Source organism: Falco peregrinus, chromosome 5 (genome assembly GCF_023634155.1).
Source record: "Falco peregrinus isolate bFalPer1 chromosome 5, bFalPer1.pri, whole genome shotgun sequence".
Taxonomy (NCBI): Eukaryota; Metazoa; Chordata; class Aves; order Falconiformes; family Falconidae; genus Falco; species Falco peregrinus.
In genome coordinates this window covers 102,168,633-102,186,160 of record NC_073725.1, presented here as the reverse complement: position 1 = coordinate 102,186,160, position 17,528 = coordinate 102,168,633, and the positions used below count along the sequence as shown (strand labels likewise).

The 17,528-nt window shown below is 43.0% G+C and overlaps 1 protein-coding gene and 1 long non-coding RNA gene across 15 annotated transcripts in view; one reads left to right on the top strand and one right to left on the bottom strand.

The window, feature by feature from the left end:
• Positions 1-17,528, top strand: part of SLC6A6 (solute carrier family 6 member 6) — a 121,383-nt gene that overhangs the window by 71,106 nt on the left and 32,749 nt on the right. For 10 of the 14 annotated variants that reach the window (XM_055804980.1, XM_055804979.1, XM_055804976.1 and 7 more), the window contains one exon: positions 16,726-16,965. In XM_055804980.1, the coding sequence (XP_055660955.1) occupies positions 16,737-16,965 (229 nt within the window). In that variant the 5' untranslated portion in view covers positions 16,726-16,736. Of the gene's footprint in view, positions 1-4,187; positions 4,245-16,725; positions 16,966-17,528 lie in introns of all 14 variants that reach the window. The other 4 variants (XM_055804973.1, XM_055804971.1, XM_055804982.1 and 1 more) reach the window with 1 other exon arrangement.
• Positions 1,147-7,831, bottom strand: LOC114013580 (uncharacterized). Its single transcript, XR_003556637.2, has 2 exons — positions 6,950-7,831; positions 1,147-1,663 (listed from the first exon to the last, which is right to left on the bottom strand). It is a non-coding gene; the product is annotated as an uncharacterized LOC114013580 (long non-coding RNA).

Below are 17,528 nucleotides of genomic sequence, written 5' to 3'. Positions count from 1 at the left end.
ATGCAGTGACATTGAAAGCTTCCATGCAGGATCTCTTAACACAAGGCTGGGGAAGACCACGAGTATCACAAGAAGTGGTTTCTACTTCAGCCTTTGACCTCAGAGTTGAGATACTCAGAAGCTGGCTGGGTCAGCAGTTTTTGTCTTGCTGACACTGTCCTGCCCGGCACCCAGCATACTCATGTTGCACACACCGCTGAATAGCCAGAAGAGAGTTAGAGGGGGTTGCCGTTACCTGCGTTGCACATTGGAGTGCTGCACACCCCCACTTCTGAGCTCTGATGTGGATGTATTGTCACTACATGGATATATAGGTTTAGGTGTTGTTTGTCTTTTTTTTTTTTTTTAATTAGATAGGGGCACAGTCTTTCAGATAACCCATAAAGAAAGAGGTTAAAAGTACAATAAGTTGGACTGTGATGATCTCTTTGGGCTATAGAAAGCTGTGACTGCAGCTTTTCCCAGAGCTCCTTCCTTACCCAGCCTGTTCTTTGGTGCATACAGTAAGTGTGCTTTGGCTACCACCTTGAGAGTCTGTGTTGTTGAGCAGATGTGTCTCTTCAAATAACTTTTTCTTATTATATATCCTGAAGTTTTCCGTTCCTAAATTCAAGCAATTGCCTCTTGCCCTACTATCTTTTAAGCTAGATTAATTGCCTTCCTCTACACACAGTGCCTTGAAGGTATTTATAGCTGGATCTCAGCCCAGGAGTCTTCTCATTTGTAGACTGTAATAATTTAGCTCTCTTACTCTCTTAGATAACGTTTATTGTCTTTATTTGTATTTCCTTTAGTTTTTATGTCTCCTTTCTAATTTGTGGAGACTTGAACAGCTCATACTGTATCCACTGTGGTTGTTTTGACATAGCATTGCACTTCAGGTTTCCGTATCATCCCTTCATATGTACACATCCAGAAATAGCTTAGCCTTGACCCTTGTCCTGCATTGCTCAGTAGCCTCACATAGAGAAACTCTACTACTTGGCTAATCTTACCTGCAGTCACCTTTAGTTCTTTCTTGGATTCACAGCTTTCAGCTAGCTGCTCCTCAGGCAATGTCACTGCTCTCTGGAGATGTAGGGTTTTATACTTCTTAGCACTAAATCCCCATCCCATTGCATGCCACTTACTTATTTTACTCAGGAATGATTTAAGATAGTATGCCTATGTATTTATTGGAATGCTCTTGGGTTTTTTCATTTACATAGGAATTGTTACTGTTGTATCATATGTAGAACAAAGAAGTACTTACAATTTTATATTTTGATACCTATTCCGTTCTCTGCACATTACTCCAAACTCCTTTCCCAGCTCCATCATTCTTGTTTGCATAACTTCCCTGACTTTTCCTTCCTTTAGTTAGAAAAGTCCATAATGTAAAAACTGTTAGGTTTAGCCTTCTCCTTGTCTTCATTTTGTTCCTTTTCTCGTTATACGATTAGTATCTTGTTGCTGTATCTCTTCCATGCGTGGCACAATGTGATCTTTCCCACAGCACATCATCTTTTCCTCACCTCTTCGGGGTTTGTAGTCAGCTGAATGTCTGCTGAACATCAGTCCCCTCTTCTAGAACCATTAAAGCTAAGCTCTGTCATGGCCCCTGCTATTTCATCTTGTCTTTCTCATTGCACTGAGGAAACCTGGACCGCTGGGATGGTGGCACCTGCACAGAGAAAAATATTGTAAGGCCGATCAATCACCAAACTGACCAAACAAACAAAAAACCCCTATGAGTAAAAAGCTCTTCAGAGGATTTTTTTTTTTTTTTTGGTGCTGTCATGAAGCAGGTTTGTTGGATCAGGCTCTGAAATGCAGCAGTAGCTGTGATGTGGCCAAATGGGGTTAGAGAGGGCATCGTGTTCACTTATTTTAAATAAGCATCAGGACTGTCGATACAGCAAGCTGTGGTTGAGGGGGAATGAGTGAAAAAGTAAATGATGCAGAGATGAGAGCAGACCACAAGCTTCCAGTTTGGTATTTGAATGCCTGACATGGGTCAGGGCTTGTATAATAAATAGTTGGATGCAGTATAAATTGTCAAACTAGGAAGTCAGCTGCGAAATTCTGATCTGGGTCTGGGACTCCATTCTGGTCCTACTTCCCATTGAGCTTACCAATGTGGTCTGGATCCAGGGTGCCCATTTGAACCTGTATAGACCAGAATAGGAATAAAAAAGTCCTGTCTGAATTTAGGTTGGAGAAGATTAACACACAACATAGTTGTTAAAACAATTCAGCACAACCATCATTTACTTTTAAAAGATTATTTGGAGAACTTAGATTATTTCCTCATGTAAAAGACATTTTGGATAGTATGTGGAGTGCATACTGTTCTGGCCCATTCTGGCTGGTGGTGGTAGATCACTTTGTAGCGTCTGTATTTATTTTTAAAAAACAGAGAAATCACTAGGTTCTTTCAGAGTCTAAATTTAACAACGCTAATTACTTAAACCGATTTAAAAAGGAACATAAATCTCGCTTGTTTATTACAGCTGCTTCATGAAAACAGCAGATACAAATAATAGCCTATAATGAAAATCTAGCTAACACTGTCGCCAATTAACCAACAAGAGAACGAGGGTATGGGATCTGGGCGAAGGCAGCATTTCCTTCTCTGGAGGGCGGGTGGAGGAGCAGGTGATTATTACCGAAATGCTGGGTTTGTCTGCTTGGGTGAAATGGAAGGCTTAGACATTTCTACATAGATGATCATGACTTTTTATTGCAAAAAGGTCTGAGCTCTACTTAATTTTTATGTACTTTAGCAGTTTCTCGAGTATGTTACTAGAGGAAGGTAGGTAAGCAAGACGTAAGAAACATGTTATTACATCAAGGATATTTCTGAGGAGATGAAGAATAGTTTGTGAGCGCTAGCAGAGAATTTACAGAGAAACGAGTGCAGATTGGACCCTGGCAGTCTTGGTTCAGGCACAATTTCAACTGTCTTCCACACAATTAAACAGTTCAGGAGATGCAAGGTGAGGAAATAGGCAGAGTGGGGTGTGATTCACCGTTGCTGTTCATGCTACGGTCGTGACCATATTCCCTGATCACCGTTTGGAACCTGTTGTTTTAAGCACTGAAGAAAACACCTGAGGCCACGCAGTCCAAATTTACATTTCATAAAGCAAAAAACCAGGAACAAAATATTTGTATTGGCAATCATTGTATTTGGCCCATACAGAACGCCACCGAGGGAACAGTTGCCTCCTCGGGGATCAGGGAGCAATAGAGCTGTAGGCTGAGATGTTTGTTTATGTTTTTCCTTCCAAGTCACATTGTGAGACGTTAGTGTTGTTTAATACCTGTGAAATTAACTGCAAAGACATACAAATTCAGGATCTAATTCTCAAATTATTTACTCTGTGGTAGCTTTGTTGATTCCAGTAGCATTGCTATTTCTTTGTCGTGTGAGCAGTGTCAAAGTCAGATCCCTCTTTTCAGGAACTGGTCCTGCTGACCTTGAATCCCATGGCACTGATGCTGCAGCTCTGAGTCCCTATGTGGGCAAAATCCCGGTTGTCCACTTCTATCTTACTGATCCACTTTTGCTAATGAATAGCACTGGAGTCAGCGGACTTGTGTCAAATGTATACAAGTGTTAGGTAGACCTTGTCTCTATAGGATGTTCTCCCCCATTGAGTCATCTTGGTATGATAGAAACTTCCATTAGCCCTCTGAAGCCATGTTCTCTTGGTGGTACTTACAAGCCCTAGTGTAGCCGGGGCTTATTGAGTCATCTTGATTACGGGAGAAGAGTTTTCATGTAATTGCGTACAGTTTCTTCTGCTGCTGCTCGGTCCTTGCTTTTAACCATCTCTGATGTCTTATTAACGATAAAAACTGGTTGTCCAGTCTAGTCTACTCCTGCTGTTGGGCAGACTCACTGAAAGACAGATGCTTTGTTACTCTTGTCTCCTTCACTAAGAGAGTTAGAGCTGTTTTTTAAGTGGGGTAATCATAGAAAGTGCACCTTTCCCAGGCAGGGAGAGTATTTGGCACCTTATGGAGAGCTGGCTCTGTGTCTCTCTAGGAGGTTGCCTTCCCTTGTAAGAGAAAAGAACCATTTCTGTCATACGCACTTCAGGGTTTACTCTTTCATGGGGTGCTGGCACACAGAAAGCTTGATTTTTGCCAGGTACTGAGTGCCTTCTGCAAGGTATTGAGTGCCCTCCTATCCTTTGCAGCCAAAAAGGAGTTGATTGCTCTTGGCATCAGGCAAATCTGGACCCAGAAGACCACAGGTAGTATTTACTAATTATTTATGTGCTTTTGCATGCCAGCGGTTGTCTGAATTGATTTCCCTAGCATACAAGAGATTTCAGGCATTAATGACACTTTCCTGCCACTAAAAACTTTTTTTTTTTTTTAAATAATAATACAATAATAAGCATGACATTTATTGCATTGCCATGGGGAAATTAAAAACCCCCAAAATTAACTACAGCCCAAGTAACCATTAGCTCTTTAGAGCTATTGCAAATGTGTGAGTTACATACCCTGAATGAGCACCATATGCCAATTTATTGTGGCACAGTGAGTCACAGGACACATTGTGGAAAGCAATAATTGCCTGGCATGCACTGGAACATTCAGTAGGGGGGTTTGTTTGGTTTTCTTAAAGGAATGTGTTTTTACTCTGACAATAAAATGAGTATCATCTGATATGCTGCCACCAGGGACTTTTGCTTATTTTGTTCTTAACCTGGAGCTTACCCATTTGTCACTCACCACACACACCCTCTGCATCTTTTTCTTTCCAACTGCTTGTATTGTGTGCGTGCAGCATCAGAACAGGAAGACTGAGCCTCCCACTCAGTTATTGTCTTGTCATTTTGTGTTAATCCTCCTCGTCTTCTTTCTTTGTCTGATAGGGAAATTCAGATGGGTTATAAGGAAAAAAATGCTCACCCTGGGAGGAGTGAAGCAGTGGGATGGCTTGCACAGAGATTGTACAGTTTCCACTCTTGGAGGTTGTCAGCGCTTGACCAGATAAGGCCATCAACAACTCAGTCTGATTTTGATGTTGGCCCTTCTTTGAGTAAGAGTCTGAGCTATGTGACCTCCAAAAGTCCCTTCTAACCTAAATTATTTAATGGTTCTGTTTAATACCCAGTTCCCGTTCTTATTCAGCTGTGATGCTGTGCACGTTAACGCCTCACTCCCTGTTGGAGACACTCTCATTGATACCAGCAAGCAATAGGAACAACCTCCTGAAGGTCAATGAAGTTACAGTGGTTTTAGTCGTGTGGGATTAAAATGTAGATCTGAGTGGTAACCTCAGATGAGATCAGTAGGTGAAATTTGGGTACTTCTGAAATGAGTTGAAGTTTTTACCAGGATTTCACTTGAGATCTCTTCACATCTTCACAAAGTGCCAGTTGAAGTTACCAGTTGAAGAGTTTGATGCATAATTACATCAGGGTAATGAGTATTTAAAAAGTAAAGATCACCTTCTTTTCCCTTTCAGCTACAAATCCCATTCTCAGGCAGCCTTGAAGAGAAGTTTGGGGTATTTAGGATTTAGCAAGTCACCAACTGCCCTCACTCTGCCATGACGTGCTGGTTTCCTCGTGTGGCTGTAACCACGTGAGGGAGTTAACGCTGCACAGAGCATCTGCTCCTCAGCTAAACGCCGTCCCAGCCCTGCAGCTGTCTGCCAAAGAACTTTGGATGTGCGGAGGGGCATCTGCGAGCTCTGTAGGGTAGCAAATTTTCATGGGTTGGCTCATATGCTAGCCAAAAGATGCCCTTTGTCCAAATAGTGTTATTGTAATCGTGCTGAAAGGAAGGAAAACTACACTCAAGAATCACCGTATCAGTCTACGGAGTTTTCAGTGATGATCTAGCCCTTGAGGGGGTTTGGGGGAAGGTGGAGAAAGTCACTTGCTAAGAAAAAGAAGTAAGTGAATAGTTTTATAGGGTTGCTCTTTCAAGTCTGCCAGGATGATTTTATCAGCAAGAAGTATATTGCTTCTGCAAACACCTTATTTCCCATCAGACTCTGTCAAAAGTAGAAGTTACAAATGGGGCTACTGTAGTGGATTGAGGAAAGACTAAATGTGAGCAACCAAAAGCCTTTGTTGTCCCTTTTAAGCAAGGCAGGATTCTAAACAAGTTTTAATAAGACAGACTTGCTGTCATATATTTTTTCTAATGATTGCTGCCCTCCCTCTTCTGTAACCACATTAATCCTCTGTTCTCATACAGATCCTCCTTAAATGATGTAGAAGGTTCCTCTTTCAAATGTCAAAAATGTGTTGTGCCACCGAGAGGGAATGTAGTAGGAGAAGACACTGTTGCTTAGTAGTGTTGGAGGTACAAAAGCCATAGATTACAAGTCACGTTTAATAGATAATACTCATAGGAGGCATTTGAGGCAGTATGACTGGCTTTGAATCACCTAGGTTTCTCCTTCTGCAAAACTGTCAGAAGTTCATGTAGCTCTTGTACACATGTCACTTCCTTACAAAAATCCTTATGAAAGTTTTGGGTTACCCCAAAGGAAGTTCTCTCACTTTCTACCATTAGTTTACACATGGAGTGTTTTTATGGCTATCTCAGCTGTTTGTCATGCACCCATCATTTATGGTCGAACTGCAAACAGTTTCCCACCTGTTTGTAATTAGGTGGTGGTGGTGGAAATCATGAAAAACAATTGTCATGATGAAAACAGGTTTGGATATTAAAGGTTAATGCGCCACATTAATGTCTAGTGTAAGCACGTTCACTTAGATGAAATTGCGCTCAGGAAGATCCTCAACTGTTCAGCTTTATGAACTGCATCTCTGAACTGGTGCACAGGAGTAGGTGAAGTTTACAGTAGTCAAGTTAAGACTATAAAAGCAACCTGCAATGAAAGCCATCAGCTGGCGTTTGAAAAGATAAGAGATGGAGAAAAATACTCAGGCTGTTCATGTATTGTCACGCTGTATTTGGGTATGCTTACCTGCAAAAGCCAATGGAAGAGCAAGTACCTGAGCCTGTGGGATTGACACTGGTATACAGGTAGGACTGCAGGTGCTTGTTTCTTGTATTGGAGCCAGCCTTGCTCTTACAAAATTCCCTTCAGAGGCAGTAATTCCAGGGTGAATTCGGCAGGGCTTTTGTCCAAGTAGTGTGCAGGGCCAGGGTTTGTTTGTGCTTGGTGTGTGCTCTGCACTTTGCAGACTGTGATATGCAGAAGTGGTTTATATGTTAGTTTCCTTGGAGAAGTGAAGTATTTGTTCTGGCACTATTTGGTTTTCATATCTCTTGACATAAAAACAAGCACAGCTTTCCATCTGTGAAAGCTGATGGCAGAAGTCCGTGGCAAAAATGAACTGAAAATACACCTCTGATTGGGAATCAGCCTGAATCATGTGATACTGGAAGGCACATTGGTTTAGTGGTCAATACCAAAGGTTTTACTTGCATCTTCGACCTTCAAAAGAGATGAAGAGAGGGTTAGCGATCAAAACTTTGTCATTTTTGATCAAATAATGCCCATTGAGAGGCCTGTAGGACCTAGCGGTACTCCTTCTGAAGTGCCCTCCAGGAGCCTGCTGAGTGTCTCTGGCTGGCCGTGGAAGCTCAGAGGACGGAGCTGCAGCTGGAGACCGAGCCGAGGCTGTTCTGGGATTAAACAAACCATGCCAGTGTCCAGCCGTGCAAGCCAGCACCTGGCACCAGCTGCATGAAAGCAAATAAATACCGTAGTGTCTACACAGCTTCACTTTTTGTGTGTGTGTGTGTGAAAGTTTACAGTTCACCAATGTGTTTTGCAAAGTTGCGTGCTCTGTGAGCTTCTTCATAGACTTTGCCACTTCTTCTTTTAGCACATCCCCTGCAGACCGCCCCCCCCCCCCGGCCCCCCACACACTGTTTTGCTCTGCCGCATTGGGAGTTTCAGTTTCATTTCCTGTGTGAAACTTCATATGCTTTAAATTTATGTTCCTTTTTTTTTTTTCTTGAAGGAAAGAAAACAACAACAGTAAATTAAAGCTCAGGGTGCTTAGGAAATCTCTCATGGCTGAAGGCCTGGGGGCAGTGGTGCCCTGGTCCAGCATCGCAGTCACCCCAGTACCGCAGTTCGGCAGCGTGGGTGGTTGCTCCACCTTCTCTCCACATCTTAAAAATCTACAGCTCATTCCCATCATTGAATCATAATTTTGCTGATAATTACTGCCAGCATGGAGGAGAAGTCAAGACTAAAATCAAAAGTAGCTCACTTATCATGAAGTTTTAGAGCTCATGGCTCCGTAACCTCGGACTTTATAGCCCTGTAACGGGGCTAATGCCGGTGATCGCATGCGTGTAGTAGCTGTTTTCCTGGTACGAGCTGGCTGGCGGTTTTCCACCCGCGGTGCTGTGTTGCACAACCCTTCCTTCCATTAATGTATTCCAGAAACAAACCCAGTTATGCAGGTGGAGCAGGGGAACAAAGAAGAAGAAAGGATTGTTCCCTTCCACCTTTGGTGTTAGGATCTAGAATTGTGGGAATAGGGTACTGGACAACGTATTTAAACAGCTGCCACAGGTGGGGTAGAACTCTGTCCTCTGTTACTAAGTTAAGATGAATGGGTAGAGGCAGTAAAAGCACAACTCCATCTTTGTGTGAAGGTAGCCTGGGCAGGTATGGCAGCAGCCTGATAACAAAGCTGATCAAAGCCATTAGTGGGTATGGAAAGCTCTGCTTGTTATTCATATGTCTGGTTTTGACTTAGTTGGAAAACATACTGAAAAAGTACAGCAATCTAGCATTGCACAGTAATTTAGCTAGTTATGATAGCGTTGGTAAACTCAGTGAATTTAAGGCTAAATTTAGAATTGAAAAAACAGGTGAGGCTTGAATGATTTATCCCCAAGAAAAAAATACTTTGAAATAATGAATTCATCCATTTTATTGCACATTTGCTTCACTAAATGACTACTTTATTGTTTCTCTTCCCTGCACTGGGACGGTGCTTGGATATCAGCACAGAGATTGCTGTCTGACTGTCTGACATTAACATGCTTTGTAAGTGCCTTGCAGATGTGTCACGTAGAATCAATACGTTATTAATCACATGCAAAGAATTCAATAGGCACAGTGCACACTACTATTCAAGTTCATAAGCTTTGTGGGCTTTAAGGTTTTTGCCTTTTTTATAGTAGGATGAAGGGCATCCCTTATAGATTTTGATGTGGTTTATTTGTTGCAGTACAATTAGTTTAATTGGCACCAAGACTTGCTAGAGAATTGCAATCCACTTGACAGCAGACCTTCAGAATTGAAAACAAAAAATGAAAATGCTTGTTCCTTTGGTCAAAAGTTGTGTAACTGCAGGGCACACGGTGGTTGAAGAGTCAAGGATGTGCACAGCTCGTTGAATCTTCTTCAGCAATGCCCATCTCACTTGGAAAGCCATCACCTTGCCACGCCACTTGGATAAACTCCTGCATTTTGCTAGGGGCCTCGAGAGGGGGTGTCACCTGGTGAATTAATGTTTTTCACTTTCACAGCGAGAGGGCTGGCACAGCAGAGGGAGTATGCAGGGAAGGTGGTGAGGAGCTGGTGCTTCTTTCCAGCCTGTTAACAGTCAGGAGGCTGTTAGGTGGCACACCTGAAGGCATTAAATTAGGTCAGTAGTTGGCTTCACATGAATGAAACCAAGCGTTAACTGGATGCTCTCCTGCACTCAGTTACCAGCACAGTGTACAAGGAACGAGCAGTTTCCCTTCATCCTCCCTGCCTCTGCCAACCCTTGCTTTCACGCTCTCCTTCCCTGTGGTCCTCTTTGCAAGAGTTGCTCTTGGGTTTTCTTCTTTGAGGAGGGGACAGTGCAGGAGGATCATGGCTCTCTGGTGCAAGACGCTTGATTTCTCACTGCGATAGGAGACACTGTGCCCGCAGAGGGTTTCAGTAGGATGGAGTCATAAGTAGTGCGCCAGTCCTCTGCTTCACTGCATCCCATGCTCTTCCTTGCTGACCACTGCAGGGGCTGTGCTGACCACACAGGACCCTGTGGAATCAGGCTCCATCCCTCAGAGGCTAGGAATCATCATCATCACTTCAGCAAAACTCTGTGTTTAGAATCAGGGTCATGTTCCCTGTGAAACCCATTGGAGTTTGTGTATATTTGTTCTCCTCCTTTCCACCCCACACAATGGGAAAGGAGTATTTAATATCCTCCCATTCTGGATTTAGTTGTAACTGCTTTGTTCTTGCACATAAGTAAGTAGAACAAAATGAGCATCTAGAGTATTACATGAATGCAGATTTTCTGCTGCTGAAATCTGAGCAAAGATGCAGGATTTTATAACAGCTTTGTGCTGTGACACGCTGTGTATTTGAAGCATTTGAAGAGCATGACTGGAAACACCAGCGAGAAAAAAGCACGTGGGGAAAAAATATACCTTTTGTTTAGACCACAACTGATGAAAAAGAAACTGCATTAAGCCCTGGGCTTTCATTTTAGAATAGACTTCAGCTTTGCAAAGGAGTACATTTTGCTCTCAGAAAATTTTCAGTAGTGGATTTTCCAGCCAGTCTTAGAAGACTAAAATGTGTCACAGTGAAAGAACAGGAAGCGATGGAGAAGTGAGAAGAGAGATGGCAAAAGTTGGAGGGAAAACTGAGAAAGAAGAAAGGACAAATGGATAGATGTTTAAGTAACTACCCATACCCGGGGAAAAATAATCAGAAAAAGAGGAGTCCTTTAAAGACAAAGAGAACGGTATTTTTTAGATGCATTTTTAAGAAGAAGAGAGGCAATGCGTGCAATAAAGGGAGCAATATGGGTTTTTTAGAAAACATGGTTATCTTGTTCAATGAAGCAGAAAGAACTTGGATATGAGTTAAAGGATGGTAAATGAAGTCAGGTGCTCTTTGGATACTGGCGTGGCCTCAAGGGCTGCCAAACATAAAGGCTTTTTCTTCTGCAGATCAGAAAGTCTTGCACTAAAGCCATAAGTTTGATCAAGGGGCTGTTTATTTTAATCATGTATTGATTGGCTTAACCACACTGCTCCAGGGTGGAGGGAAAGCTGTCAACATCAAGAATTACAGCTTTCAAAGGTCCAAGTAATCCTAGGAAATGAGCCAAACATAATAAATGCAGTTTTATTTGGGACCTGATCCTACTACTGTTGAAAACAATAGCAGCTTTTCCATTGCTCTCAATGAGAGTGGAAGCTGGTTATTTGAAGAACAGCTCTAATCCAGCAATCAGGGCAGCTAGTTTTGAAATATTCATGAATATGAATATAAAATAATAATAATTTAAAAAAGAACCAACCCACAAATAGATTGGCAGATCTAGGAAAGCTCGATTTTGTTTTTCAAGGGAGGTTGGCTTTGATTTCCAAGATACAAAAGAAAAAAATGGCAGAAAAATAAAAGAGATGGTAATGTCTAAAGAGGCAGTGAGCTTAAGTGGGGTTAGAAAAAATAATTCTGGTGTGCTAAACAGATGTCTTTCAAAAGCTATTGAGACAGAAGAGGAGGAGAGAGCACTGAGAAGCTCAGGACGTACAGTCTACACGGGCTGAACTTAGTAGAAAAGGGTCCCTGAAGGCAAACGTAGTGGCGGTACGCATCGCGCTGCAGAAATAGTCCGTAAAATCAGCTGTGCAGCTGTACAGTCATTCCTCAGGCAGCATTCCCATCAAGGTCAGAGACATTCCAAGTCTGTCCTTTGCTTTTCATTTTCTAACAGAAGAAGGAGCTAGAAAACAAATGTTTAGTTTTGATTCTAGTTGCCAATCCAGTACGGTGAATCTCTATTCAAAGTTTATGAGTTGACCAAAAAACAAGTAGCTTCTTTGCTGTGGTTTCTGATGCGAGACGGTGCATGCATTTTAGCATGTGTAAATATTTACAGATACGTATTTGTGCGTACAGGCAGACTTTGATTTTCATGCTTCCATCAGCATTTGGAAAACCAGTCTTCTAAAGACTTGATTTTTATGGGTTATAAAGTAAGGTAGCATCCACAGTGAATTTGTCCTCAGAGCTCCTTCTGGAAGGTGTCACCCTGCGTTGGTCACCTGTCTGTGGCTATAAGAAGCTTGGGGCAGATCATTACTGTAATCCCAAAGCAGAAACCGAATGGTGTATTTTCAGATGTGTAATCCCTGGGTTGTCTGTCCAAAGCAGCCAGTGGTTCAGCAGGAACGTGAGTTGTGCTGTCCTGACAGCCGACAGGTCCTGTCCACGCTGGTGGCCTTGCCCCATCTGCATCTTGGCGTCTGATTCCTCTGCCCAGTACCTCCCCCGTCCCCTACCCCTCATTTTTTGCATGTTACAAAGGATTATATTTCCATGCCACTATTTTTTAAAGGGTACGGGTTATCTGAGGTGCAGGCTGTATGTGCAAAGATACGATAGCTGTAGCACAGTAGATGGCCCAAGCCGGGCTGGCTGCGAAAGCGCTCTGCTTATGGCTAATCTGTTGGTATTTTCAGCTGTGCACCAAAGACTAAGCAGTCACGGGGCGGGGGGGTGGGGGGGGTGGGGGGGGTGGGGCAGCAAGAGAGCTTGGGCTGTTGCAGGGGTGTTTCACATGAGGCAATTTGTGCACCAGGTGCAAGGGAGAGACGCGTGACCCTCCTGCAGAAGGAGGGGAGCCCTTGAAGTGCTCCTGGCCGCACCAGGGAGCAGATTCTTGAGAAGTGCAAAGCGCCCGTGCTTGCTCCCTTGTTCTATTTGTCCACATTGTACCAGCATCCATTTGGCAATCAATATCTTCATCATCGATTAATTAGGGTTTGTACCAGTGTACATGAGAGCAGATCCTGAGCCTGGCCCAGTCTGGATCCTTTCTGCCCTTGCTTTCGGGTCAGGCTTGAGCTGTTTGGCTGGGCTCGGCTTAGCAGCACACTGTAAGTGGCAGGCTTGACTGCTGCTTTTTATTTATGCGTATTAAGTTCATCAGATGAAACCAGAGCTTCCTGGGGCCATCCAAAGCTTCCTGGAGGGGGTACTCTCACAGGCAGATGTGGCTCCTGGAAGGCAGACGTGTGTCTCCGGGAGGCAGACTTATGCCTCAGACTTGGATCGCTTCTTTTGGACTATGTGGTTGTAAGAGCATTTTCTTACAATATATTTCCTTGGGGGAATCAGATAGATCTCGGATACCATCCCCACTAAGTGATACAGTAAAAATAACCTATTATTCTCTGGTTCTGACCTGGGCGGTGACAACATATTGTTTCAGCATCTCTGTCAGACTATTTCCCTTAAGAGCCATTTTAACCTCACCCAGTGGGACATAACTAAAGGAAATGAAACTCCAACCCCATTAAGGAAAAAGACAATGCCTTTCACTAAACAAACTTGATTTTCTTGGCTTTTCTTCGCCAAGCAGAATCGCCTGTACCCCCCACCCTTGCAGCCTTTGTAGACAGTTCCTGTAATTGGGAATGGCTGGGTGGACACCAATGGTTGGCAGCAAAGGGGGATAAATCCGACATCCCTTGAACGTGACATGGGCTGGGACTGCAGTCCCAGGTGGCTGCTTAGCGTCAATTCCTATGGTACTGGTTGACGGTACGTGCCTGCCAGCCACAGCTGCTGGCCCTCAAAACACAATCGGGATTTTTAGAAAGACTAGATAAGAGATACACAATAAAACTGGGCTGTTACTAGCTTTGTGTAGACATTGGATAGGTACTGTACCGTGCCCCACTGGTGAGAGCTGGTGACTTGCAACAAAGCTGTGGTAGTCCATCTCCTGGCACCTGTACCATGAAACGGCCACCCCAAAAGCAAGAGTGACCTTGAGGATTTGTGATTTGTGGGCTTAAGGGAAAGATCACGATCCATCTTCACACTCCAGGTAAGGCTGAAACGGAATTTACACTCAGTAATTAGGTTTTCAAGCGTGGCCATTAATTTGGGGTGTCAAGACAAATGAGAAATCCCTTTTTAAAATGCAGTCCCACGCAGTTACGAAGCAGGAGGCTGAAAAGGCGCCGGTTCACACGTTGCGTGCGGGTAATTAGGACAAACCACAGGACGATCACCTTGTCCTGGGGACAGTTAGGGTTTATGGAATGCAATCAACTGGTCAGGCTGGCAAGCTCTGGGTAGAACTAACACCTGGATCAATGTAGGTCTGCAGGCAAGAAGATTAGACCTGGCAGAAAAATAAACAATTCTGTGTTGCAAGATAAACGTAGATTGCAAAATATCGCAATCCTGGATGAGTTTTTGGTCTTGGGGGTGGCAAATGTCTGTAGGTCCCCTCTGTTTTTGACGTAAAGGTAGCCCGTGTGCCCAGGGTTCTGTTTCGGGGTATTTCCAGTACCAGTCCCCACAGGGAGCAGTTAAGCTCCTATTTCAAACCTTAATCCTGCAGGGATCTATAAATCTATATATCTCTCTGCCCCGTCAAGCAGGTTTATAGCTGTCCCAGCAGTTTATTGAAAAATTGCCTGAAAACCAAGAGCATACCCTAAACACTAGGTGAGAGTTACTCTCTCTTTTGCACACTTTCTTCCTCTGTTGATGTTTCAATAATCCCTGCGAAGAACAGCTTCCATAAGAGACGGTGTGAATGCCCTCCATTCCTCAGACCAGAATAGCCTGTTGCCTCATGGTTATGACATTCTCCTGCAAGATGAAAGATAGGGATTCAGGCAGCACAAATAGCAAAAGGAAGTGAAATTGGGCTTTCTCCACGCCTGGTTGCTGTTGCAGTGAGAGCAGGACATGGGCCACCTTGTAGGTACCTCATTGAAGAAAAGTGGTTGCACCTACTTTTTTGTGTTTTGGGTTTTTTTGTCCTCCCTCGAGGGATGACTCCAAGCGGGTGATGCAGGGTGGTGCCTGGCTGGGGCTTGGCGTGAGTTGCGGATGTCCCAGGGAGGGTAAGGTTACTATGAATCGCTCTTGGAGGCACCTCCATTAATACACAAGTTAACTATTGTGAATTAATTCCTGAAAGCAACTAGGTGCCTAAAGGCTGTTACAGAGCTGGCCCTACATTGTTACTCAATTACTATACTACTTTATCTCATACCTCGTGTCTCTAACAGGAACCAATAGGCAATAATTTAGAGGAATACACGTCCTGGCCTCCTACCCCTACAGGGGATGGTGGATCCATGACTGTGATTAACTTTCTCCTTCTATGAGCTCTCTCTGCTGTTGGCCAGGAGGTATTGCAGTCGCTCTTACACCTCTGCAGTCAGCAGTGGCCTTTAAAAAAAAAAAAAAAATAACAACAGTAGAAAGCCATAACCATTAGTATTGCAAAGATTAAAGTCCCTTTTGAGATCATGGCCTGATAGGCGACTGCTGACACAATACCTGTTTTGCAAAGGCCACCGGTATGTCAGTGGGGCAAATATCGAGCTGCTGTAGTTTGCAAAACTATTAGCCTTCTGAAACTTTCCGTGGTGGATGGAAAGATTTACAGGTACAGTGGTGCATATCTATCTCAAAATCATGTTTGGATTAAAAACTTCCTGCAGAGCTAATGTCAGCTCAGGTTTCAGGTCACTGCCACAAACAAATCAGGTTAGTGATCAAAACCAGCAAGGAGGTCGGAGGGAGGCTTGCAGCTATCAAATGGGATAATCTGTAGCATGATTTTTTTACGACTGTGCACCCATAATGACATGTACAAGCAGGGAATGGTTGTGGTCTGGAATAAACTTGCTGGTTTGCCTGGTTCGGGTGAAAATTTCACCGTGCAGTGAATGCTTTTCAGTATCAAACACTATGCAAAAGTAACTGGTCAGATCCAGCTAAAGTCACTTGAGTTATGTGGGGAATGAATTGGCCTCGTATACCTGAGATCCAAGTTAACATAAAAGCTATAAGTTATTCCTAAATGGTTTTCATTAGGAAATCTTGGATAAAAAGGCACTTGTTAGAGTAATTCTTTCTGTTACTATTTTTACACAATCTAAGATTTTTGAACAGCATAAATTATATATAAAAATTATCAAGCCAGCTGTGATTTAATATGCTTTGGGTTTAGCACCAGGTGACTCATGCCACTGACTTTTTAATTAACTAAGGAGCCATCATTCTTGGCAAACTGTTCAATTGCATAGGTGCGTATAAGACAATAATTGAATATAAAGGTTTAATTTTGTCCCTTTATTGATGTCAAGGGAAAACAGTGCAGTTATGAAAATGGAATCAACTGAAAAGATTCCTTCAGTTCCTGCAGGTTGATTAGAACAAATGACTTTCCATTCCCTTTTTTATGAATGAATAGTTTTCTGAAAGCTTTATAATACTTCAGGGAAAGGAAATTGCAGGCAATAAATGATGCAGGATGGTTCATGTTATTGGGAAATGGAGGAATGGGTTTTATCTGGAAAGGTGAGATTTACTGTTCTGCTGTATTTCACTTAAATGTTTGAGAAGGAATCGGATGCAGTGATTTGTACCTTATTACGGGCATGGGAACAGCATGAGACACTTGCTCAGTAACACCATTTGCTGATGCTGATGCAGAGTGCAGTCTCTATACACCTTTTGTCTGCAGGCAGCAGGTAGGCAGCGGTGTCAGACCTTTGTTATCCCCTACTTTGCATTGGCAGCAAAGAAGTGACTGCAGAGTACAGGGGTGGTTTGTCTCTCCTGGTCAGTGAAGGCAGCAGATTTATTTTCATATCTCAGCTTGATAAACAGCACTGGTCTTTATGGTGTGAGTTTGGTTAAACAGTCCTTGCAGTGTTAGAGAGCTCCACCAGTAAAGGCTGTTTAATAAACCCAGGGATTTTTTTTTTTTTTTTCCTATGTAGAAAGCAGAAATATGGCGACAAAGGAAAAGCTTCAATGCTTGAAAGATTTCCACAAGGACATCCTCAAACCTTCTCCCGGCAAGAGCCCGGGGACACGGCCTGAGGATGAGGCAGAGGGAAAGCCGCCCCAGCGGGAGAAGTGGGCGAGCAAGATTGACTTTCTGCTGTCCGTGGCTGGTGGATTTATTGGTTTAGGCAATGTCTGGCGGTTTCCGTATCTCTGCTACAAAAACGGCGGAGGTGAGTATTTCATTTCATTGTCATGAATCAGTCTGTCCACCTCATGCTTACTATTTTCCAGTACCTTCATCAGATTTTTCAAAAGAATACTCACACATCTGTTTTCTGCCTTCTTTACCGGTCGGTCTTCAGGAGAGATTGTTTTATTACTTAATAGTTTTTCTTTAAGTTTTAAGTAGAGAAAAAAAAAAGCAATTTAAAGTCTTATACTACTGAACCTTTTCTGCTCTTTTACTTCTGTCACAATTGAGTCTTTCAATTAAAATGCTATTAATATAGACCAGTAGGATTTCAGACCAGTGGATTTCAGAATAAGAGCATTCTGAGTCACGTGAAGCTGTTGTGTACCTAACCCCATTGTTATTGCAGATTTTCACTTCAAAAAGGTAAGAAAATGCCCTTATATACAGCTGTATGTACCCATTCTTCTTGCAGAGAACATGAGCAAGAATTCCCCAGTATAAGATTATTATATACTGATATTAAACTAACAAATATGTTTCTTTGTTTATATATGCCTGTTACCACTTATCAGGCTATCTTGTGTAAGTTCGCTTGTTTCA